General features: G+C 42.4%; 1 protein-coding gene across 5 annotated transcripts in view; it reads right to left on the reverse strand.

Moving 5' to 3' along the window:
- Nucleotides 1-22,625, reverse strand: part of TAMM41 (TAM41 mitochondrial translocator assembly and maintenance homolog) — a 666,331-nt gene that overhangs the window by 410,065 nt on the left and 233,641 nt on the right. For all 5 annotated transcript variants that reach the window (XR_011023981.1, XM_068253613.1, XM_068253614.1 and 2 more), the window contains one exon: nt 9,411-9,561. Coding sequence is in view for 4 of the 5 variants with exons in the window: in XM_068253613.1 (XP_068109714.1) it covers nt 9,411-9,561 (151 nt within the window). In the remaining variant the exon portion in view is untranslated. The remainder of the gene's footprint in view (nt 1-9,410; nt 9,562-22,625) is intronic.

Below are 22,625 nucleotides of genomic sequence, written 5' to 3' on the forward strand. Positions count from 1 at the left end.
TATTATATAATTCTTCTTAAAACAATTAATCATAAAAGAAATAATTGCACATTAAATCTTGATAATATAAAATCCTTTTCCATATATTTGTCTTTCTGATGAAGAAATAAATATCTAATTTCAACCGGCAGAGGTCAGCCTTTCATAACAAATAACAAACAGTATTAATAATGTTGACGCCAGATGGCATCATGGAGTCATCTTTAACTAATTGGGAAAACCCCTTGTTTTATTTTTTATATCTCTCATATTTTGACTTTCTCTGTCTGGGAAATGTTTTGCTGGCCTTGGCCTTCAAGCTAAGAAACATGTCAACATCTTCTAAAACTAAAACAATCTCACAAGAAGGTTTCACAGACCCAAATCATCACTAGCTTTTAAATATATTTTTAAGTAATAGATTCTATTATATAGGGTTTAACAATAACTATTTCTTTCTTTAAAGGGTCTGCATTAATCATTAATATTTAGATTAATATATGTGTAAGAATTAAGAATATGTGCATATATAATTACTGCAGTAATGTGAGTTTAACTTGCATCTCTGTCTTCACACAGAAGCTTCTTTAAATGTCAAGGCCATGCACTAGCATAAACAAGAATGCTCTGACTTTTTGTAACTAGAATAATCTTATAGGCCTCACAGCCTGGAATATGCTATGTCACAGAGCAATATAAAGTACTCTAACTTTACACTTTACAATGAAATTTTGCATAGAACATTAAAACTTAACACATATCCATATGACATCTTTTCCTGCATAAATAAAACCGCTAGAATTCTGACATCCCCCCTTGCAGGAAAATGATGGCAGATGATTAGCGATCTCCGTAGTTATATTTCTCCGGGAAAAAAAATTCTATAATCAAAATTAAAAGTAATGCAATCTTTCATTCTTGCAAAACCTTGCTCCTTAAGTAGCGTTGTCAGCTGTGTTGCCTGCCTGACAATAGACTCAATAGTAAGATTAATATCTTCTCCAATAAACATATTTTCTTATACCACCTTTCTTCACACACCTTTCTTATACCACAAGGTTTCTTTCACAAATGGTATGTAGTAAAATAAAGTATGTGTAGTTTACCAGCAGAATCCCATAAAATATCATCTTTCTATTTAAATATAGATAGCATATCAAAAATGTAGGCCTGGAAAAGTTATTTAGCAATTCAAATTGCAAGCTAACTAGTTGCAGTAGCTGTTTTCAAATATATTCTCAATAAAGCATATATATTAACATCTCATTGTTGAAGTTGCTTCTCCACTTCATGTTTCCAATATTTAGGAGTAATTCTCTCTCTTGAATTGATAAGGATCTTTACTGTTGAATTAAAAGTCTCTTGAAACTCATGTTGTAGACTGTCAGCATTCTTGTATGTAAATCTTTGCATGTTTACTTCCGCAAAAAGTCAAATGTGATAAATTATTCTGTAGATTAAGTGTGATATACGATTATTTTCTTGTTAAGCACAGTCTCTTCTCATGGCAATATTTAACGCAGTTACATGCTTGATCCTGATATGTCATGTGTAGATCTTCTCTTTGATTGAAGTAGTTCTCCGCACTAATCATTCATTAGTATTGGAATCAGTAGTCATTCAGAATTTTCTTTTCTGGAAACTTCTTTAACAGGTATCATATGTTTCATATAGCTTTCAGTCAAGTGTCTGTAATTCTTGTATACAACATGCAGTTCTCATGATAACATGATAGGATCCCCCCTTGTGCCGCTTTATAGCAATCTAGTATCAGTCCAGTGTTTTACTAGCAGTTAAGTCTGCCACTTTAGCGCATTATTGACAGTCCAGGTTGTTTAGAACATTTCATCTGTAATATTATCAAATAGTCTCGCATTTAACTCTGTTTTCTGAGTTGACTATGGCTAGTCATCTTGCATCTTTACGTCTAGTGTGTAGGACAGTCTTTGCACACCATGGCACTTGAAGACGTTTCACTCTCTTAGTTTCTTCAGTACTTTTCTTGTATATATAAGGATTAGGTATTTAATTGATATTTGAGCTGTTCTTGCTCTTAAAGTCTTGTAGTGGGTGTTCCTATTGTTATGGTGCATCTTCTTTTCCACCATCAGGCAAGAACTTGTATGCTAGAACCAGTCATAGGGCAATTTTTTTTTGTCCCAGGATGCTTTCTTGAAACTTGAAAAGGATGAGTAACAACGGTCATCTACAAGTTGTATTATTAAACGGAACGTTGTATTATTTTCATTATCAGTCGGGTTGCAATTTAGTACAGTTTCATTCACTATGCAGAGCTGTGTGCAGAATTACGATAGTCCCTTGCTGAATATATCTTTTCATCATTTAGGATATTTTCATCTCTTGGAATTCAAACAAATGTTAAACTGTCCTTTATTCTGGTGAATTGGATTTTCTCTTTTAATTGTCCATGTATTGCATATTTGAACATTTCTGAAGAATATTTTTCTTTAACCTCATGTGAACAGCGCAGTGGCGTAGGGGTTAATGCTCTCGCCTTGCAGTGCTGGGTCTGAGAGGAGTTTGTATGTGCTCTCTGTGTCTGTGTGGGTTTCCTCCGGACACTCTGGTTTCCAACTCTTCAGATAGTACTGGAATGGCTAGGTTGGGCATCCTCTTCAAGGACAAAGGCTGTATGAGCAAATCCACTCCTGTTCAGGCGCTGGGCATACTGTTGATGCATCAAGTTCAATTTATTTTGAAGTCTTCCTTGTAAGTTGCAAAGTTCAGCTTTTGTAGTCATCAAATGTATCAGGTACAGCAAACCCCATTGTATGGGTATTTTTGCGGAAAATTGATATTGTTCTCAGCACCTATGAGAAAAATAAAAAGGAAGATGAGAGAAGGGGAAAACACAAAAAAGTAATATGCAACATTCTGGTGAATTTTCAGCATAAAAAAACTAAACTAAACTCACTACTACCTTCCCACTTGTGGTTCAAAAAGAAAAATATTATTATTGCTATATGGTGCTGGGTGCATTCTTACTAGTTTGCTCTAGTGTTCAAACTTATAACAGCAGTTTCCTTCTCTTCTTGCTTATGCCTTTTCTTAAGTTCATCTTAGTTTGTCTTTTAAAAATCAATGTAGTATTATCCATTTTCTGTAAATGTTGAGATATGTCTTCTCTTTGAAAAGTGTTCATTTTCTTCTTCTGAAATAAAAAAAACTTTCACGTTTAAGCTGTGCATAAAAATCCATTGATAGCATATCATACATGGCTCCATTGGTTGCTTCATGTGTGTCGTGGCTTTTATCATAGCTTGACATCAGTAAGTCCTTGTCTATGTACAAAAACATTTTCTCTTGTTATCTGTTCATCACTTTAGTAAACTGTTGTCCTCAGCGTCACACTTCTTGAATAGAGTATTCATCTTGAAACTGTTCATCTTGAACTTCGTCAGTCGATTACCTAAGGCATGGATTTCTCTTCCAGTCTCTTGTTGTACATAACTTCATTTCTTCTTCATGTATTTAAAAAAGTCTTCATCAATCTAGGCTTCATTCTTCACATTAGGCCTTTAATCATCTTGTACATATAATGTAGTTTAGTTCAGTCTTCTATAGAACCAGCTTGATTGCTGTATGTCATTATTGTGAACAGTTATCTCCTTGTTTCTCCTGTAGTATGGCTTTCTTCCTGTAACTTCTCATAAGTCTTTATTGCATCTGCTTCTGTATTTGTAGCATGGCAGTATATCGCTGCATAGGTAGAAAAATCTATATCTTCCACATCTTCTTCATATACGGAATCAAAAATAGAATATCTATGTATATTTATCAGTCTTTTTCAAAAACTTTACATTGGCTGTCTTCTTCTAAAACTGGATGATCTTGACATCTTAGTCTTGATCTTGAAATCTTGATATGATGTAACAGTCTCTATTGTAGTTTCAAATGTCTATCCAAACCTTCTTTCACTTAACTTTTGGTATTTTCTATGTCAAAAATCTTGTCCTCTTCTAGTTCATCTGATTTATCTGTAAAACCTGAATATCTCCATCCTCATCTTCTAATACTCTCTCTTCACCCACCTGATAATCTCATCTATCTTTTAACCTGATTTCTTCTGTCTGGTCTTCTTTTCTTGTATTCCTTCAGGACCACTTTTCTCTTAGTTTTGTCTCGATCTTCTCTCAGCTGGTGCGTCAACCAGTGGTTGGAGTTGTTAAAGAAGTAAAAGTACGGTTTAGTCCTCACACTTCTCTGGTTACTCCAGTTCCAATTGTTTCTTCTTCAGCTGTTTTCAGATCAGAGCTTCTTATAACATAGCCTCATCAAATGGCTTGTCTTCATGTTGATGTCTTTGCATAGTCTTCTAGCATGTAGCTTTCATCGCTTTATCTTAGCGGATTTCTTCTGGGTGCCTGCAAGGAATGCTTGTTTGGAGTCTTCTTTGGTTCAGACAAAAGAGATTATCTTGTGAGACTTCCAAGCTTCAATAGCAACGTTTTCAATTCTTCTGTAGTCAAACCTTTAGTATAATGTCATCACAAAATAAAGTCTCTCTTGATACTTCTTAATAGGATCTAGCCTCAGAAATAAGTAGAGATTTCCCCCCTTGAGGCTAGGTCTATAAAAATTAAAAATCTTCTTTAATGGTTACTTCTGTATGTTCATCTGTTACATCTCAACATGGCAGCTGCTATATATGAGTCTTCATTACTCCTTTAGCTTCTCATGATAAGAAAATTAAAAACAAACAAAAAAAACACTTGAATCTTCACTAGTGCATTCTTCTTCTATTTCCTTCTTGGCATAATTGGTGATTAACTTCTGTATAAAAAGACTGTAGTAGGCTTTTTTTTCTTTCTTTCTTATCTTCAACAAAAAAACTGAGATCAGCAGTCATATATAAAAAAAAATCTTTCATTTGTAGTCTTGAGAGAGAAAAAAAAATTTAAAAAAAAATCAAGTGTCATATCTCTTTAAGTCTATCTCTGAATGCATGTTGTGTTGCTGCCATTTGGAGGATTGTCTTGTCTTCTCCTGTGTCGGCATCTGGTAGTGCTGGCCACACACTAAAGATTCTTGTTCTCATATAAATACAAAAATAAAAGTAAACATTTCTTCTTACATCTCATTTATGTCTGTTGTAACTTGTCTGTAGTCTTCTACATTTAAAGAGCCATACATCTTTAAAACAGGATTTTTCTCTCTTTCGAAAAGTTATTTATAGGAGCTTTTGCTTTCATCACAAAGTCTGTTCAATTCTCTAGTATAAAAAAAACAATGTTAATTATCTTGATAGCAGAATCTCTTACGTATATATATAAAAAATGTTCTTTGTTTGACAAAAACTGCTGTCTCATTTTTCTTTTCACTGAGCTTGTCTCAAAAAAGTTTTTCTGCACTTCTAAGGTAGCCATTTTCATAATGTATAGCTATATACTCTGCTTCAGTATGCTGCTTCATTTTGTCAGAAAAATACATGTAGCACTATTCCTTTTCTTAGGTTCAATAGGCCAAAGTATTTATTTTCTCTTCTGAGTCATTTCATAGACTATAAACTGAGTGTGCTCATTAGTAATTCTCTTCTATGAGATTTTAAAGCATAAGAATATCTTCCTTCTTTGCTTCAGATTTTGGATGCTTGATATGCATATCCAACTCTATATATGAGTATATAAGTACTTTTTTATTCTCTTATCGCGATAGAAAACTATGGTCTAGATTTCCACCATAGAAAGTATTTTTCAAGATAACAATCAAGGTAACCATCAACTGTTGGGCGCCAACTGTCAAAAACCCGAGCGGTTCTTGCCTTTTTCATGATTGCTAACTCAGTAAAGGACCAGTCCTTAAAGCGTTGCTATCATATAAATCCGGCATAGTGGGGTCTGAACCCTCTATAACAGTAATTATAGATTGACGGTATACCTTGAAATGAATCAGAGCACTCAGTGTATGATTTTATATAAAAAAATGTATTTGCTTATCATACAGCATATATACAAAATATGAACAGTTCCAAGTAGTGTTTCCTTATAACAGTATTCCATCTTATCAAGGCTTTAGAGCCAAGTGATCATCAATCTTCTAAGCACATTCAAAAAAGAATATAACAGTTGTGTTATGTAGAAGATGATCAAAAGTAGTCTCATCTGTATCAATAGCTGTGTAAAACTTGTAGTAATCTTCTTAAAGAAATAGCATAAAAAATAGCTTCTAAAAAACTTCTTGCTAACATCTTAATAAAACTTAATGCTGAAAAATTAAAGTAAATCACCAGAATATTAAGCATATTACCCCCTTCTCTGTCATCTCTTCAGCATCTAGAACCACTTGTGGGAAGGTAGCTTCTGCCTCATGTGTCTTCTCAGGAGATTGTTGAGCTTCTGCAAACTATGAGCTTTCAGGCCCTACTTTTATAGGGGTTGGAGGCAATATGGCTGCCTAATCTGGACTTTCCCTGAATCCCAGACTCTGATTGGCTAAAGCTTCCGTGCGTCAAACGCTATCTATGTTTTGAATACCTAAATCACAATATTATTGTTTATAAATTCTTAATGACCTTATCTTGAGGGAATTAACATCATTTGGAGTGCTTGACATTTTGTTTAGGTAATTTCTGACGCACGTAATTAAAAATGGACGTCAACAGCCCTCTTGTCTGTTGGCTGACCCAGACATGGAGACTAAACAATGTCATTCATGATGTATTTCTGATAAAGTGTTCCCTGTTAATTATGTTGGAATGTCTTGGTACTTCCCCAGACATGAGATTGGTCAGGTTGACACTGTAACCAGACCTGTGAGAGCCTTCAGCAATTTAAAGAGGAACTGTAACATAAAAATATCCCCTGGGGGGTACTCACCTCGGGTGGGGGAAGCCTCCGGATCCTAATGAGGCTTCCCACGCCGTCCTCCATCCGTCAGGGGTCTCGCTGCAGCCCTCCGTGGAGTCCGGGCAGCGGTGACGTCATTATTTACCTTCCTGGCTCCTGCGCAGGCGCTCTGACGGCTGTCGGCTCCGAACTACACGGAAATACCCGATCGCCGTCGGGTCCGCTCTACTGCGCAGGCGCAAGTTTCCTGCGCCTGCGCAGTAGAGCGGACCCGAATGAGATCGGGTATTTCCGTGTAGTTCGGAATGGAAAGCCGCCACAGCGCCCCCGCTGGAGCCAGCAAAGGTAAATATTGAAATGACAGTCGGCACAGTCGCCGGCTGTTCGGAGGGCTGCGGAGAGACCCCCGTGGGACAGAGGACGGCGTGGGAAGCCTCATTAGGATCCGGAGGCTTCCCCCACCCGAGGTGAGTACCCCCCAGGGGATCTTTTGAATGTTACAGAGTCTCTTTAAGGCTTATTGAAACATACAAGGCTTCTAATATACATATTTAAATATAAAGCTTATTATATAATTCTTCTTAAAACAATTAATCATAAAAGAAATAATTGCACATTAAATCTTGATAATATAAAATCCTTTTCCATATATTTGTCTTTCTAATGAAGAAATAAATATCTAATTTCAACCGGCAGAGGTCAGCCTTTCATAACAAATAACAAACAGTATTAATAATGTTGACGCCAGATGGCATCATGGAGTCATCTTTAACTAATTGGGAAAACCCCTTGTTTTATTTTTTATATCTCTCATATTTTGACTTTCTCTGTCTGGGAAATGTTTTGCTGGTCTTGGCCTTCAAGCTAAGAAACATGTCAACATCTTCTAAAACTAAAACAATCTCACAAGAAGGTTTCACAGACCCAAATCATCACTAGCTTTTAAATATATTTTAAAGTAATAGATTCTATTATATAGGGTTTAACAATAACTATTTCTTTCTTTAAAGGGTCTGTATTAATCATTAATATTTAGATTAATATATGTGTAAGAATTAAGAATATGTGCATATATAATTACTGCAGTAATGTGAGTTTAACTTGCATCTCTGTCTTCACACAGAAGCGTCTTTAAATGTCAAGGCCATGCACTAGCATAAACAAGAATGCTCTGACTTTTTGTAACTAGAATAATCTTATAGGCCTCACAGCCTGGAATATGCTATGTCACAGAGCAATATAAAGTACTCTAACTTTACACTTTACAATGAAATTTTGCATAGAACATTAAAACTTAACACATATCCATATGACATCTTTTCCTGCATAAATAAAACCGCTAGAATTCTGACATGATCCTGATGTATAAATACATCAGAGGGCAATATAAAAGCTTGGCAGATGAGCTTTTTTGTCACTAGGCCTTCACAAAGGACTAGAGGACATGATCTGTGCATGGAGGAAAAACATTTTAGCCATTTATTTAGGAAAGGGTTCTTTACAGTAAAGGTGCCCATACATGGTACAATTTTTCTTTTTTTCGATTAGATAATTTAGTTCGATTATTCCGTTAGATCGAATATAAAGATTTTTCCAGCATGTCCGATCTGATTTTTCTCAAAAAAAACGTGACAATTGTTCAAATTTCTTGATCGAAAAAAAAAATATTTTCAACTTTCATTAGATTCGATCATTTAGATCGAATAAATGGGATAATCGAACATTTTTATTGTACCATGTATGGCCACCATAAGAATGATTAGGAAGTGGAATGCATTGCCACAGGAAGAAGTTATGGCAAATTCTATATCTGCATTTAAAGGGGGCTTCGATGCGTTCCTTGCATTGGAAGACATCCACGGCTATAATTACTAGGTAATGCCCAGTGGTGTTGATCCAGGGATTTTATCTGATTGCCATCTGGAATCGGGAAGGATTTTTTTCTCTTTTGGGGCTAATTGGACCATGCCTTGTAAGGGTTTTTCTCCTTCCTCTGGATCAACAGGGATATGAGAGGGAGCAGGCTGGTGTTGTACTTTGTTTTCTGGTTGAACTCCATGGATGTAGGTCTTTTTTCAACCCAAATAATTATGTAACTATGTAAAAACTGGGGGCCCAGAATTAACTTTTTGATTTTTAAGGGCTGAAAATCAAAGTGGTTCACTTCACTGACCCCTGACCCCCTATTTATAAATTGACAAAAAAATAAACTTTTCCTTAAAGGATATCTTAGTCCATGAACAAAAAAAAAAATGGAGGAAGCAGGCATGTGTGGTGGGCTCTCCTCATGCCCACCGCTCCCCATCTCTCCTCCATTTTCATGCACCAACCCTTCATAGCAACTTCCTGGTCGGATGGGTCAGTGAAGACTGCTCAGGTGCTGCCTGCCGATCAAGGACGCGCAGCCCCTGAGCATCCTCACTCTCTCGACCAGGAAAATGCTTAGAAGGGTTAGTGCATGAAAATGGAGGGTGACGGAGGAGCAAGGGGGGAGCGTGGGCATGAGGAGAAGCCACCACCCATTCCTACTCCCCCTGTGTTTTTTTTTTCATGGACTAAGGTATCCTTTAATGATTAGATGTCATCCTGTACATTGCATTAGGTGATGCCTTAATTAGCTCTCACCTGAATATGACAGGCCAGCAATCTGAAAATAGAGCTCTTCTTCAGAAAAAGTCTCAGGCAGCATAAGGAAAGCTGTGGTGATGGCACTCTTCAGGTTGGTGTTCAGTGCTGTACTGATCTGCGCATTTTCCTTCTGCACCAGAATCTTAACCTGAGGGGAAAGAAAAAAGGTATAAGACACAAGTTCCAAAAAAGGCAGGTGCTGTCTTTCACTTTGATTGGGTTTGCTTCTGCACAGTTCAATTATAGTCATGCAATATGCTGTGATCCTTGCAAAGACCGGAAAAAAATGAAAAATCTGATTTCTCATTGTTAAAAATAATATACAGGTAGTCCTCGGTTAAAGAACGAGATAGGGATTGTAGGTTCGTTCTTAACCTGAATCCGTTCTTAAGTCGAGACGCTGTGCTATCTTTGCCTCCTATATGCCATCCCTTGCCTCCAATGTGCCTCTGTTGTCTCCCTCTGTGCCTGTTTGTCCCCTAAAGTGCCTTTGTTCTGTGCTGGTTTGTCCCCCCCTCTGTGCCACTGTCTGCTCCCACCTGTTTGTACCCTCTATGTGCCTCTGTTTGTCCCCCCTATGCCTTTGTACCCCTTCTGTGCCTCTTATGATACCCTATGTGGAATTTTGTACCCCCTGCCTCTTTTTTTCTCCCCTCTGCCTTGCTTTTTCCTCTTGCCTCGCCTACCCTATGGGCTCACCTTCCAGCTCGAGTCCAACGTTGTCTGTCCTCCGCTCTCTGCCTCCTGCTCCATATAGCCCCGTACAGCACCGCTAGATGCCGCATCCATTCGCTTCCTGTATTGTCATGTGACACACAGGTTCCTGTATGTCACATGACATACAGGAAGCGAATGGATGCGGCATCTAGCGGTGCTGTACGGGGCTATACGGAACAGGAGGCAGAGAGCGGAGGACAGACAGTGTTGGACTCGGTTCGGAGGTGAGTCCAACACTGCTGGGGACATGCGCCGGCACTCGGGGGAAGTTTAAAGCCGCTTCTTCAAACTTCCCCCACACGGAAATGACGTCATCGCGGCGGGATCGGGCCGTTCGTATCGGCGGGTCGTTCGTAAGTCGGGCGTACGTAACCCGGGGACTATCTGTATACCATATTTTTCAGACCATACGATGCACTGTATGTTGGGGCCTGGCTTTGGTGGGGAAAGGTTTTAATTGGTTTAGGGCACCTCTGTGTGCAGTTTCTCTCCAATTCTCTCCAGTGGAAGGCTAAACCTCCCCCACTGCTATCTGGAAGGGGAACTGAAATGTCAGTTCTTAAAGTAACCCTTTCTTTTTTTATGTAAAACACACCAACTTTAAGGGGAATTCTGTTCTTAGTGTAGGATTTGCGCGGAATAATAATAAAAAAAAAATATTCACCACACCTCCCTCCTTTAGAAGGTTGCACGGAACGAGTCTGCAAGACCCTGACTCAAGCAACCCACACTTGCTGCTTGGACGGGTTCACCACAGCAGGAAAGCACATCAATGTTCTGGTGGCAACTTCTAGTCTTATGCTGGATCATGACATCATACTGCTGTAGCGCCGACACGAGTTTTCCATTACTACTAGTAGTACAGTTGAGCCAGCTGAGGGGTTTATGGTCTGCAATGACTACAGCTTTTTGAGGGCCCACAGATATTCTTGTGGAATAGGCTTATTATTATTACACTTATACAGTAGAATACCTTTATAGCAAACTCTAAGGTCCTGGGAAAAGTAGTTTACTTTATCAGAAATTGTCATACTCAAGCACATAATGCATACTATAGTACTGTATCTTAATTCAGTCAGTAATTATTTTCACTGCTTCAGCAAGTGAGCACAGAAAATGTTTAAGCTATATCAAAATGGACAGTAATCAATATGCAGGGATTTGCATGCAATAAACATGCAGCAGCTTGCACAGGAAGCATATGTCTCACCAGTTGATGCAAATACAGTACTGATAGTGTTCTCCTCTGTCCACATTCTGTGCAGTCTGGATAATACTGTGGTATTGCAACCATGCACAAGCAAGTCACAGATGGCAGGGAATTCCCTCAGTAACAATAACAATAATATTTATATAGCGCTTTTCTCCCTGGGGACTCAAAGCGCTGTGACTCTGCATTATGTAATTAGGCAGCAGCTTACACAGGATGCATAGGTCTCAACGGCTGATTTTTATTTTCTTTACCCTTGAATAGGACTTTCCTAGAATTCCACAGTTTTGTTTAGTGTTAAGAAGCTAAAAAAAGTGTATTTTTTTATTGTCACAGCTGAATGACAGTTTTAGGCAGGGTTCACACTGAGGTGAGTATGTGTGTGTTTTAACATATTAGGAAAAGCGAATCAACATACACAGGGCCTGATTCACAAAGCGGTGCAAACTTTTTCGCGGACTTTTGCGCGCGCAAAGTGCCGCGATTCGCGCGATCGCGGACTTTTGCGCGTGCAATTATAAATTGCGCGCGCAAAAGTCCGTGATCGCGTGAATCGCGGCACTTTGCGCGCGCAAAAGTCTGCGAAAAAGTTTGCACCGCTTTGTGAATCAGGCCCACTGTCATGAAGACCTTGGCCCATATGCAATTAGTTATCTCCTAGGGGATAATTTTTGTCTTCTTTTTAAAATAACATGCTACAATTGAAAAAGTACTGAAAAGTTGTTGAAAAAGTACTATCAAAATTATTTTGAGTATTTTTTTGGTTGCTGGTGGTTTAAAAGGCATTTTATGACAAAGTGCGAAAATATAACCTAGGTGAAAAATCAGCAGAAAAAGGGGTTGATTCACTGTAACAAATAGCGTGCCTTAACAGAGATAACATGCCTTGTCAGAGTTAGCATGACTTATCAGAGTTAACATGTCTTATCAGAGTTAGCGTGTCTTATCAGAGCGCTACGAACGTATGCCTACTAATTGGCAATGACGAGAGCTCCACTCGTCCTGCCCTGAGCCCCAGCGGGTCCAATCACTTTAACCACCTTAGCGGTATGGACGAGCTCAGCTCGTCCAGTACCGCCAGAGGGTGCCGCTCAGGCCCTGCTGGGCCGATTTTGTTCAAATAAAGTGCAGCACACGCAGCCGGCACTTTGTCAGCCGCGTGTGCTGCCTGATCGCCGCTGCTCTGTGGCGATCCGCAGCGAGCAGCGGCGATCCGCCGCGAGCAGCGGCGAAAGAGGGTCCCCCCAGCCGCCTGAGCCCTGCGCAGCCAGAAAAAATAGTTCCGGCCAGCGTTAAGGGCTGGATCGGAGGCGGCTGACGTCAGGACGTCGGCTGACGTCCATGACGTCACTCCGCTCGTCGCCATGGCGACGAAGTAAGCAAAACACGGAAGGCCGCTCATTTCGGCCTTCCGTGTTACTTTTGGCCGCCGGAGGCGATCAGAAGAACGCCTCCGGAGCGCCATCTAGTGGGCTTTCATGCAGCCAACTTTCAGTTGGCTGCATGAAATAGTTTTTTTTTAATTTAAAAAAAACCCTCCTGCAGCCGCCCTGGCGATCTTAATAGAACGCCAGGGTGGTTAAAGGACATTGCCCCCGCACTTTGATTGGCCCAATAGGCTGCCTGCCACTTGACAGGAAAGTGCGGAGATAATGTCCTTTAAAGTGAATGGATCCGCAGGGGCTCAGGGCAGGACGAGTGGAGCTCTTGTCATTGCCAATTAACAGGCATAAGTTTGTAGCGTTCGCTATGCTACTCTGATAAGGCAAGTTAACCCTGATAAGGCACGCTATTTGTTATAGCGGGCCCTTATCAGCAAAGTTCCTCACTGCCCTAAAAGTCAAACAGTATCACTTGATAAAAGAATTTAGGCTGAACCATGTGCTGGTTTACAAATTTGACCCTGATGCAAGACAAATACTTACAAATGCTGGTCCATGATGTAGGTGTATGCCCACCTCCTTACTGACTTCCGCTGCAGTTGATTTTGGGGCACCAAATCTGGTCTGCTGTGATCCTAACATCTCCCTGCATGTTTTCTATGTGCCTCTTCATACAAAGAACCATACAGGCAGGCAGGGATCACTGTCGCTGTCTTAGATGCCAAGAGTTGTGGATGGGACTAGCAACACGACTGGTGCGGTCCAATGGTGCATGGTTCTTGACAAGATGCCTTGGCTGTGCATTAGCAGCGTGAGGTGAGGCAAGGCACTGTGTAGCTCTGCATTGTAAATGTGAGAGTGTGAGGTGCGAGCAGCATAGAACATAGCATCTGCTTGTTGCACTCTGCGCTCTATCATCTCATCCCGTCTTGGCTCTCCCCTGGAGCTTTTGCTGATGTTACGATTTGTGCTCTCATATAATCTAGCCTACAAACCCAGTTATGGTGCACTTGTAAGCCACATGAGCCCCCGGCATACATTCTGCAAGCCCTTTGAGCCCCCCCCCCCCAGTACACATAGTACATTCCTTACACTTGCAGTCCATTACTGCTGCTGAGCAGCACTGGTGGGTGACTGATAACTGATTGATGGGAAGTAAGAAATGTGGGTGCCTGGAGCACCATGAAAATAACAGCACCTCTATAGGCACCCATATGAATATTGGCCATGGGTGGAAATCTGTGATAAATAGCGGCCATCAGGGCTGTCTGCAGTGCAAAATGCAGCTACAAATGTCAGGTGCTTACAGCACCCAAACGTCCGCCCATACTGTAGCTGATATTGATATGGTGCCTATGGCAGCACCCAAACATTCATGGCTCGTGATATTTTTCTTGTTTTGCAGCGTGGCCGCTTAAGGTTAGGCGGGATTGGTACATGATCCAACACACACTACTGCAATTGCATCGTGCTATGTCTGCATTCGAAAAAATACCACACTACCGAAATGTGTGTTTTTGAATCATCAGGCTTGTAATTAATGATTTTTTGTTTGTGTTCCCCTATTCAGGTTTTCATGTGGTTTTACCCAAGTACATCAGTGGTTTTACCCAAGTACATAAAACCACAACATAAGATATATTGCCAAGCAAGAGTGCCTCCCTCGTCTTATTTGAATAAAACTGAGTATTTGACATGCATATTGATCTAGTTATTGGCCCTTTAACCTCTTGAGGACCTCAGTGTTAAACCCCCTAAAGACCAGGCCATTTTGCATTAAATTGGCCACTGCAGCTTTAAGGCCAAGCTGCAGGGCCACTCCACACAGCACACAAGTGATTCCCCCCATTTCTCCCCACCAACAGAGCTCTCTGTTGGTGGGGTCTGATTGCCCCCCCCCCCCAATGTTTGTTTGTGTTTTTTTAATAAAAATATGTGGGTTGTTTTTTTCAACTGTAACCCTCCTCCCTCCCCCCGCCAGCCAATCCCCGTGATCAGCTGTCATAGGCTTCAGCCTATGACAGCTGATCACCTCTGTGTCTCAGGAGGGGACAGCCGTGTCACACGTCCGTCCCTAGTACAATGCTGCTGCTGATCGCAGCGCTGTACATGTAATTAGACGGCGATTACGCCGTCTAATAGTCTCCCGAGCGGCAACTGCCGCTCGGAGACTGAAGACTCCGCTCTACTCACCAAGCAGGAGATGATCTCCTGCAAAACAGAGCCCCAGGACTTTACGCCGATCGCCGTTAAGCAGTCCTGGGGCTGCCGCCGCGGCCACGCCCATCAGCATGATGCTGTCGCTAGAGGTTAACTATCTCTTAATTCCCTTGCTATCTCTTGAAGTCTGTACCATAATTGAGCCAGTGAGTAAAAAAAAAAAAAGTTTAGAGCAATCATAATACTAATAACCTACAAAGTTGATGCACAATCCTTGACCTTTTTGGACTGCTCAAGGTAAAGGGCGATACATTGGTGAGTTCAACTTACCCTATGCCCACAGCGGGCAATAGCCTGCTTCATGCTTCAACCCAACCCCCCTGTCCCTTGGATGTGAATCAGTGCGCGTACTGAACATGTGCAGGATGGCCATGGCGACGGGAGTGCAATTGAGGACGCGCACGGCCAGGGCTGCGCAGACATACTGGCCTGGTGACTGGCAAGTCGCCGAAAATGAAACTAGCTGGCTGCGGGGCACCGGAGCATCGGTTATTGGCAGCGCAGGGGGCAGGTAGAAACCCCAGGTAAGTGAAACTTTATTTTTACTCAGTTAAGGTTCACTTTAACGTAAACTCTGTCATTCATAGACAGACAAACTAATAAATATTTTGAAGACAGTGCTGGAAACAAGTCATTCGAAATAAGATCACACATAAATTGTCAAAGGCACAGACACAGAACATTCATATCGCGCTTTTCTCCTCCGGGCGACTAAAAAGTGCCAAAGCTGTGGCCACTAGGACACGCTCTATAGGCAGTAGCTAGGGCTTTTAGCGCCTGGGGACAAAGACAGTTTATGCGCCCCCCCGCCCCCCCCCCCCCATGGTGGCAAAGCTCAAAAAAGGGGTGTGGCCCGACAGCAGAATGTAAGCGTGGTCATTGGTGCTGCTATACAAATACATAATAATATGGTAGAACATTAGACTATGACTATGTTAGGATTAAATTGTGAGCTCCTCTGAGGACAGTCAATGACATGACTATGTACTCTGTAAAGTCCTGCTGCAGAAGATGTCAGTGCTATACATAATAATTATAATATGGTAGGACATTAGACTATGACTATGGTAGGATTAGATTGTGAGCTCCTCCAAGGACAGTCAGTGACTTGACTATAGTCTGGTGGGTCGGGTCTGGCGGCCTCTGGCTCAGGCGTGGTGGGGTCTGTTGGGCTCCGGCCTAGTGGATGAAATCTATGGCTAGAGGCCTCAGGCCTGCCTGGTGGTGTGGTGGGCAGTGGGCTGGAGACCATGGTCAGCAGTGAATAGGGGTGGGTGCCTGGGGGGGCTGGTGTGTCTGGGATTAAAGAGACACTGAAGTGAAAAAAAATGATTATATTATGATTTGTATGTGTAGTACAGCTAAGAAAAAAAACATTAAGATCAGATACATCAGTCTAATTGTTTCCAGTACAGGAAGAGTTGAGAAACTCCAGTTGTTATCTCTATGCAAAAAAGCTATTAAGCTCTCTGACTAACTTAGTCGTGGAGAGGGCTGTTATCTGACTTTTATTATCTCAACTGTAATTGAACTGTTTACTTTTCCTCTGCTAGAGGAGAGTTTATTACTTCACAGACTGCTCTGAAAGACTCATTTTGAATGCTGAGTGTTGTGTAATCTGCACATATTAGAGAGTGATGCAATGTTAGAAAAAACACTATATACCTGAAAATAAAAATATGAGAATATTTTCTTTGCTGCTAATCTTCTAGTAATTATTCATAGTACACAACCAATTCATTATATCATGTATTTTTTTTCGCTTCAGTGTCTCTTTAAGGGGTCACAGTAGCCAGTTGGCAGGCAGAAATCTTACAGAAAACAGCCAGCCAGGTTGCAGCCTATAGCTACATGTGCGCTGCCTGAAACTGGATAGTACTGCCAGGATCTGGGTGGGCTGGCAGGAGCTTGGCGGAGCTTTTTCTCTACCTTCCCCCCCCCACCCACCCATATACTGTTTGGCTGGCTGAATGTGTGATAAAATACTAAAAGCTTTAAGCCTGAAGGGTCAGGGACAGTGAAAGGGAATGTATGTACAGTATGTATGTATGACATACATACATTGTGTGATCCCATCCTTGACTGTCTGACCTTTGTCCCTGACTCTACAGGCCTCTTCAAGCATTTAGCATTTTATCACACAAGTGCCGTATTTTTTGGACTATGAGACCCTCCAATAATTCCACTTTCCCCCGGGAATCTCCTCCACCTCTCCCCACCCCCCCCCGGTAACAGTAACCCTCCCAGTAACCGTATCCCCCCTTACTATAATATACCCATGCCACCACTTAAGATACAGTACAGTACAGAGGATTCTTCACTTACACTCCTTCAGCCCCTGGTTCAGTCCATCAGCTGATCTCCACTTTTTCATCTCTACACACGGCCAGCCCCAGCAGCAGCAGTCTATGCAGCACTCCATATGAGTCCATCCTTGCTCCAGTCAGCCGGGACTCCCTCTAACATACTTCCTGGGGCTTCAGCTGCTGCATCTAGCATGTGCACAGCAGTTCCCCAGGTCACATGCAAAAACTCCGCTCCTGTTTCGCCCTCTTCAACTGGTCTCCAGCGCGCAGCTCCCTCTGACAGCACACGCGTCACCCCTCTGCTCCATCCAACAGCACCCAGGGCTTCCTCCGATTCATGCGACCACACGCGGCTCCATCTTGACGTCAAGTCACTCGGCTAGCTGCAGTCAGCACAGTCCGATCAGCACTTCACACTGCGCAATCCAGCCAGGCCTCCAGCACTCAAACTTCCCGGGGCTCCACTGACAGCATCCTGCCCATGTAAGCTGCACAGCACTTAATGACATGCACTGGCACCACAGCTACTCTCTCCTCACTGGCTGTTCGCTCTACAAGGGGGCAGAACCTCTTCCATAGCAGCCACACAATGTAGATTGCAGGAGCCAGGAGGGAGGTCCCAGCCAGTGCAGTGACAACTTGGCCTTGGCTGGCTCCACTCGCTCTACTCGTCAGTCTCCGCCCCCCCTCCACAGTCTCACTCGCACTTCCCTTGCCTGCCTCCGGGGCTCACCATCCACCAAATATCTCTGCCAGCAGGAACAGGGCTGGGTGCCCTTAGGGATTCAGCGCCCAGGGGCACATGTACTACCTTGCCCCCCCCCCAAGCTACGCCCCTATATCTACCCACCCTGGTTAAGCACCCTTAACCAGTACACTGTCCAGCCACTGTGAGCCACTATCCAGCCACAAAGAAAGTGATTTACATGATTGAGTGCCCCTGTAAGCTTAAATATGTTGGTAAGACAAAAAGGATGATGAAGGACAGAGTATTAGAGCACATGAGGTTGATAGATGTGCACACAGACCTCAGCCAATGAAGAGGTCACATTTCTGACAGCGCTGAAACACATGCTGGCGATTGTGCTAAATCACTCTCTGCACTCCTGACAGAGTTGTGCTCAGCAAGGTTCCCCACAAACAGCCCTGCTAGGCAGCGTCCACGCATGGAGGACCTAGAGGAGCATAACAATGAGGCAGGCCTCACACGTGCTAATCACAGCACACATCATCATCAGTCACATTCAACAGACATTATAACCTTACCAGCATCAGACCAGACAGTCTCTCAGCAATACATCAAAGAGATACTTCTATCCTTCGAAGCAGATCTCCTCTCCCACTTTGACAATATGCACACTTCATTACAGCATGAAATTGTATCTCTGGGCAGCAGAGTATATGAGCACAAAAAAACTGAACTGGTAAAAGAGCTCAACATTATGGTGGATTCATCAAACCAACAAGCAAAGGACATTGTCTGGCTTAAAGCAAAGTCTGCTGATCTGGAGGATTGCTGTAAAAATCTGAGAGGTATCCCTGAATAAGTTGCTCCAGCATAACTCAGGGCATATGTAATAAATGAAGCTCGCTAAAGCTGTACTACCTGCAGCTTCACTTCACTCAATTGAACTCACTATAGACAGGGTGCATCGCTTGCCCAAACCACCACATTTACCAGACCATATACTTTGTGACAGTACGCTTCCTCTTTTTTCAAATCAAAGAAGGCCTCTTGACAGCACCGAAAAAAGCAGGCTCATTGCCAGACCTCTACTCTACAATTCAACTCTTCACTGACTTTTCCCAGAGCACGCTTCAACACAGAAGAAACCTGGAGCCACTAACCAGAGCCAGATTATTCACCAGGCAACAGAGGTAGTTGCTTTGATCTAGTAAAAGGTCGGGGGTCCCGCCAGCCCCAGTAAAGATTTATTGCCCCTTTTCATGTAACTCTTTATGGTCTTTAAAAACAAGGTCTGCAGGAATGCTCTCTGTAACATAGACAAGACACTACAGTGTTTCTCTGCCTCCTGGATCCTCTCTCCCCTTCTTAGGTTGTAAAGCTGTCAGACACAGGCTGGAAAGAATAATGTTATCTGTGTGATCTCTGTCCAGCTCAATCCAGCATTCAAACAGGAGAATCTACTTGCTAGCCAGGAAGGACACAGGTACATCTGTAGTTAACTTTTCTTCTGTAATAGCATCATCATTTAGACAAACTGCTCTGCTAAAAAGCCTTTGGCCGGTAGCACACTTGACTGTCAGTTTTCTGTGCACACTTTTGACAGACCAAAGCACACCGTTTATGTCAAAAGTAACAAAAGAATTATGTTAAAGAGAGTCTGAAGCGAGAATAAATCTCGCTTCAGACCTCAGAGTTAGCAGGGGCATGTGTGCCCCTGCTAAACCGCCGCTATCCCGTGGCTTAACGGGGGTCCCTGATCCCCCAAATCCCCTCCGTAATGCGGGGGATCGCTTCCTGGTTGGGGCAGGGCTAACCACCGCCGCAGCCCTGCCCCCTGTCAGCGCGTATCTCCGCCTCTCCCCCGCCCCTCTCAGTCTTCCTTCACTGAGAGGGGCGGGGGAGAGGCGGCGATGCGCCGCTGACAGACGCGACTGGAGGCAGGGCTGCAGCAGTTAGCCCTGCCTCCAGGAGCGACCAAGTCTGCGACCAAGTGTCGCAGTGGGGGGTTTGGGGGTCAAGGGACCCCCGTTTAGCATCGCTATTGCGGCGGTTTAGCAGGGGCACACGTGCCCCTGCTAACTTTGAGCTCTGAAGCGAGATTTATTCTCGCTTCAGAGTCTCTTTAAATGCTCAAGATTAACAAACTGCACACCTCATTATACCATCCCAAAACCGAAGGTCTAGTAGAGAGGTTCAACAAGACTCTGAAAAAAATGTTAAAAAGGGATGTGGCTGCAGATGGCAGAGATTGGGACTGCGTGTTACCCTACCTCATATTTGCTGCATGGGAGGTACCACAGGCATCCACTGGATTTTCCTCTTTTGAGTAAGTTTACAGGCGCTATCCACAAGATCTGTGGCTAATAGAGATGCTGCGAACGGTTCCCGAACCGTTTGCCGGCGAACATCTCAAAATCTGTGGGCCTTCTACTACTTCCGGGTCGCAATGACCCGGAGTAGTACGCCTGCGCTGCCCGGCGGAGCGCGTCCTAGATTGCGCTCCTGTTGCCGGGCACTTTCTGCGCATGTGCGTGACGTCATGAGTGACATCATGCTCATGCGCAGAGAGTGCCTGGCAGCGCAGGCGTACTACTCTGGGTCATTGCGACCCGGAAGTAGTAGAAGGCCCAGAGAGATTCGCCTGGCGAACGGTTCGGGCCATCTCTAGTGGCTAAGGAGACATGGGGACAGAAACTAAGTCATAAAAGTGAACTAGAGCACATTGTCCAAATGCAGGAAAAAATTGAGAAGGTAATGCCCATTGTTAAAGGCCATTTACAGCAGGCTTAAAGAGAACCAGAGACGAAGCACCCTCATGTATTTTATTACATTTATCAGTGGGAACATGACAGTAAACACCCACCCTGCTTTTAGTTTTATTCTTTTCAGTCTAATCTATCTGTTATGAACTGTGATAAGAATCCACCGACTATTCAGTCGAGGTTTGACCTGGAATCATTATAGCTGAGTCACTCTTCTATGGAGTCTTTTCAAGCCCAAGCCTTCCCCCTCCTGGCTCAAATTTCATGCTTTACATACTGAGAGCTGTGATGACATGGGAGCGGCTGCTGCTGCAGGAAAAATCTGTCTAACAAGTGTGGCTGTGTGATCTGTGTGCTCTGTCTGTGCAGCCTGTCATTATTATCTACTGTATGCAGTTTCATTACTATGAGAGACACTTCCTACAGGCAGCCACAAAGCATACCAGAATATGAAGTTGAAAGCACACAGATGAAAGCCTACAGCATCCCTGCTTGTCTATAGTCTCATATAGCCTAGGCAGCACATCCAGAACACTTCATAACCTGGAAGCAGAAGGAATATGAGCCGGCGGCCATATTGGATATTTCCTGGAGCAATAATGGATAAAAAGCACTCAAAAAGGCATACCAGAGTGGCGAAATTATCAGGTAGAGCATTTATTCTTTACAAGCTATCAACTGATATGTTTATTTTGTGTGAATCGTTCATCTCTGGTTCCCTTTAACAAGCACAATATTGAGTGTATTATCGTTCAACTAAAGTCCAGTCCTTTAATCCTTGGGATAGAGTACTCATTTTAATTCCCACCATTGAAAGCAAATTTTTAGCAAAATGGCAAGACCCCTATGAAATTGTAGAGCAGGTTGTGGAAGTCAACTATAGGGTTCAGAAGCCTGGTAAAAAAAAAACAAAAAAAAACTACCAAATCTATCATGTGAATCTAATCAAACCCTGAAAAGATAGTCACTTAACCAGTTCGGCCTATCTGGACGAGCTTCCTCGTCCAGATAGGCACTGCTGCTGCCGCCGGCTGGTGCGCGCGATCGGGCGTGCCCCCGCGCACGCTCCCGCTGCCCGCCGCTAGCCCCCGATCAGTGAATGGGAATATAATTCCCATTCACCGATCTACCTTCCCCGCAGAAATACCGACGCTTTCTCTCCAGAGAGCGTGGTATTTCTGCCCCCAGGAAACATCTCCCCAGCATTTTAGTTCCTGGATGCGAGATCGTTCGCATCCAGGACTTTTTTCACTGTGGCCATCTTGTGGCCAAATAGTAAACTGCACCAACATACAATTTTAATAATAAAAAAAAAATGTTTTTACATTTAAAATTAGCAGTTTCCCTCCCACACCAAAAATTACCCACATACACTTTTTTTATTAAAAAATAAAATAAAAAATACAATTAAAAAAAAACCAAAACCAACATAAATAGTTACCCAAGGGTCTGAACTGTTTAAATATGCATGTCAAGAGAATATGTTATTATATTATTTAAAATTATAAGCTTATAAATAGTGATGGATGCAAATTGACAAAATGCACCTTTATTTCTAAATGAAATATCGGCACCATAAATTGTGATAGGGACATCGTTTAAACGGTGTAATAACCAGGACAGATGGGCAAATAAAATACATGAGTTTTAGTTACGGTAGCGTATATTAATTTCAAACTATAATGGCCAAAAACTGAGAAATAATGAATTTTTTTCATTTCTTTCTTAATCTTTCCTGTTAAAATAGATTTAGAAAAAAATAATTCTTAGCAAAATATACTACCCAAAGAAAGCCTAATTAGTGGCAGAAAAAACAAGATATAGATCAATTCATTGTGATAAGTAACAATAAAGTTATAGGCGAACGAATGGTAGGTGAACGTTGGCTCGGATGCATGAGATTTTCAGACTGCGGTGCTTAACCGGT

Source organism: Hyperolius riggenbachi, chromosome 9 (genome assembly GCF_040937935.1).
Source record: "Hyperolius riggenbachi isolate aHypRig1 chromosome 9, aHypRig1.pri, whole genome shotgun sequence".
In the NCBI taxonomy this organism is placed as follows: domain Eukaryota; kingdom Metazoa; phylum Chordata; class Amphibia; order Anura; family Hyperoliidae; genus Hyperolius; species Hyperolius riggenbachi.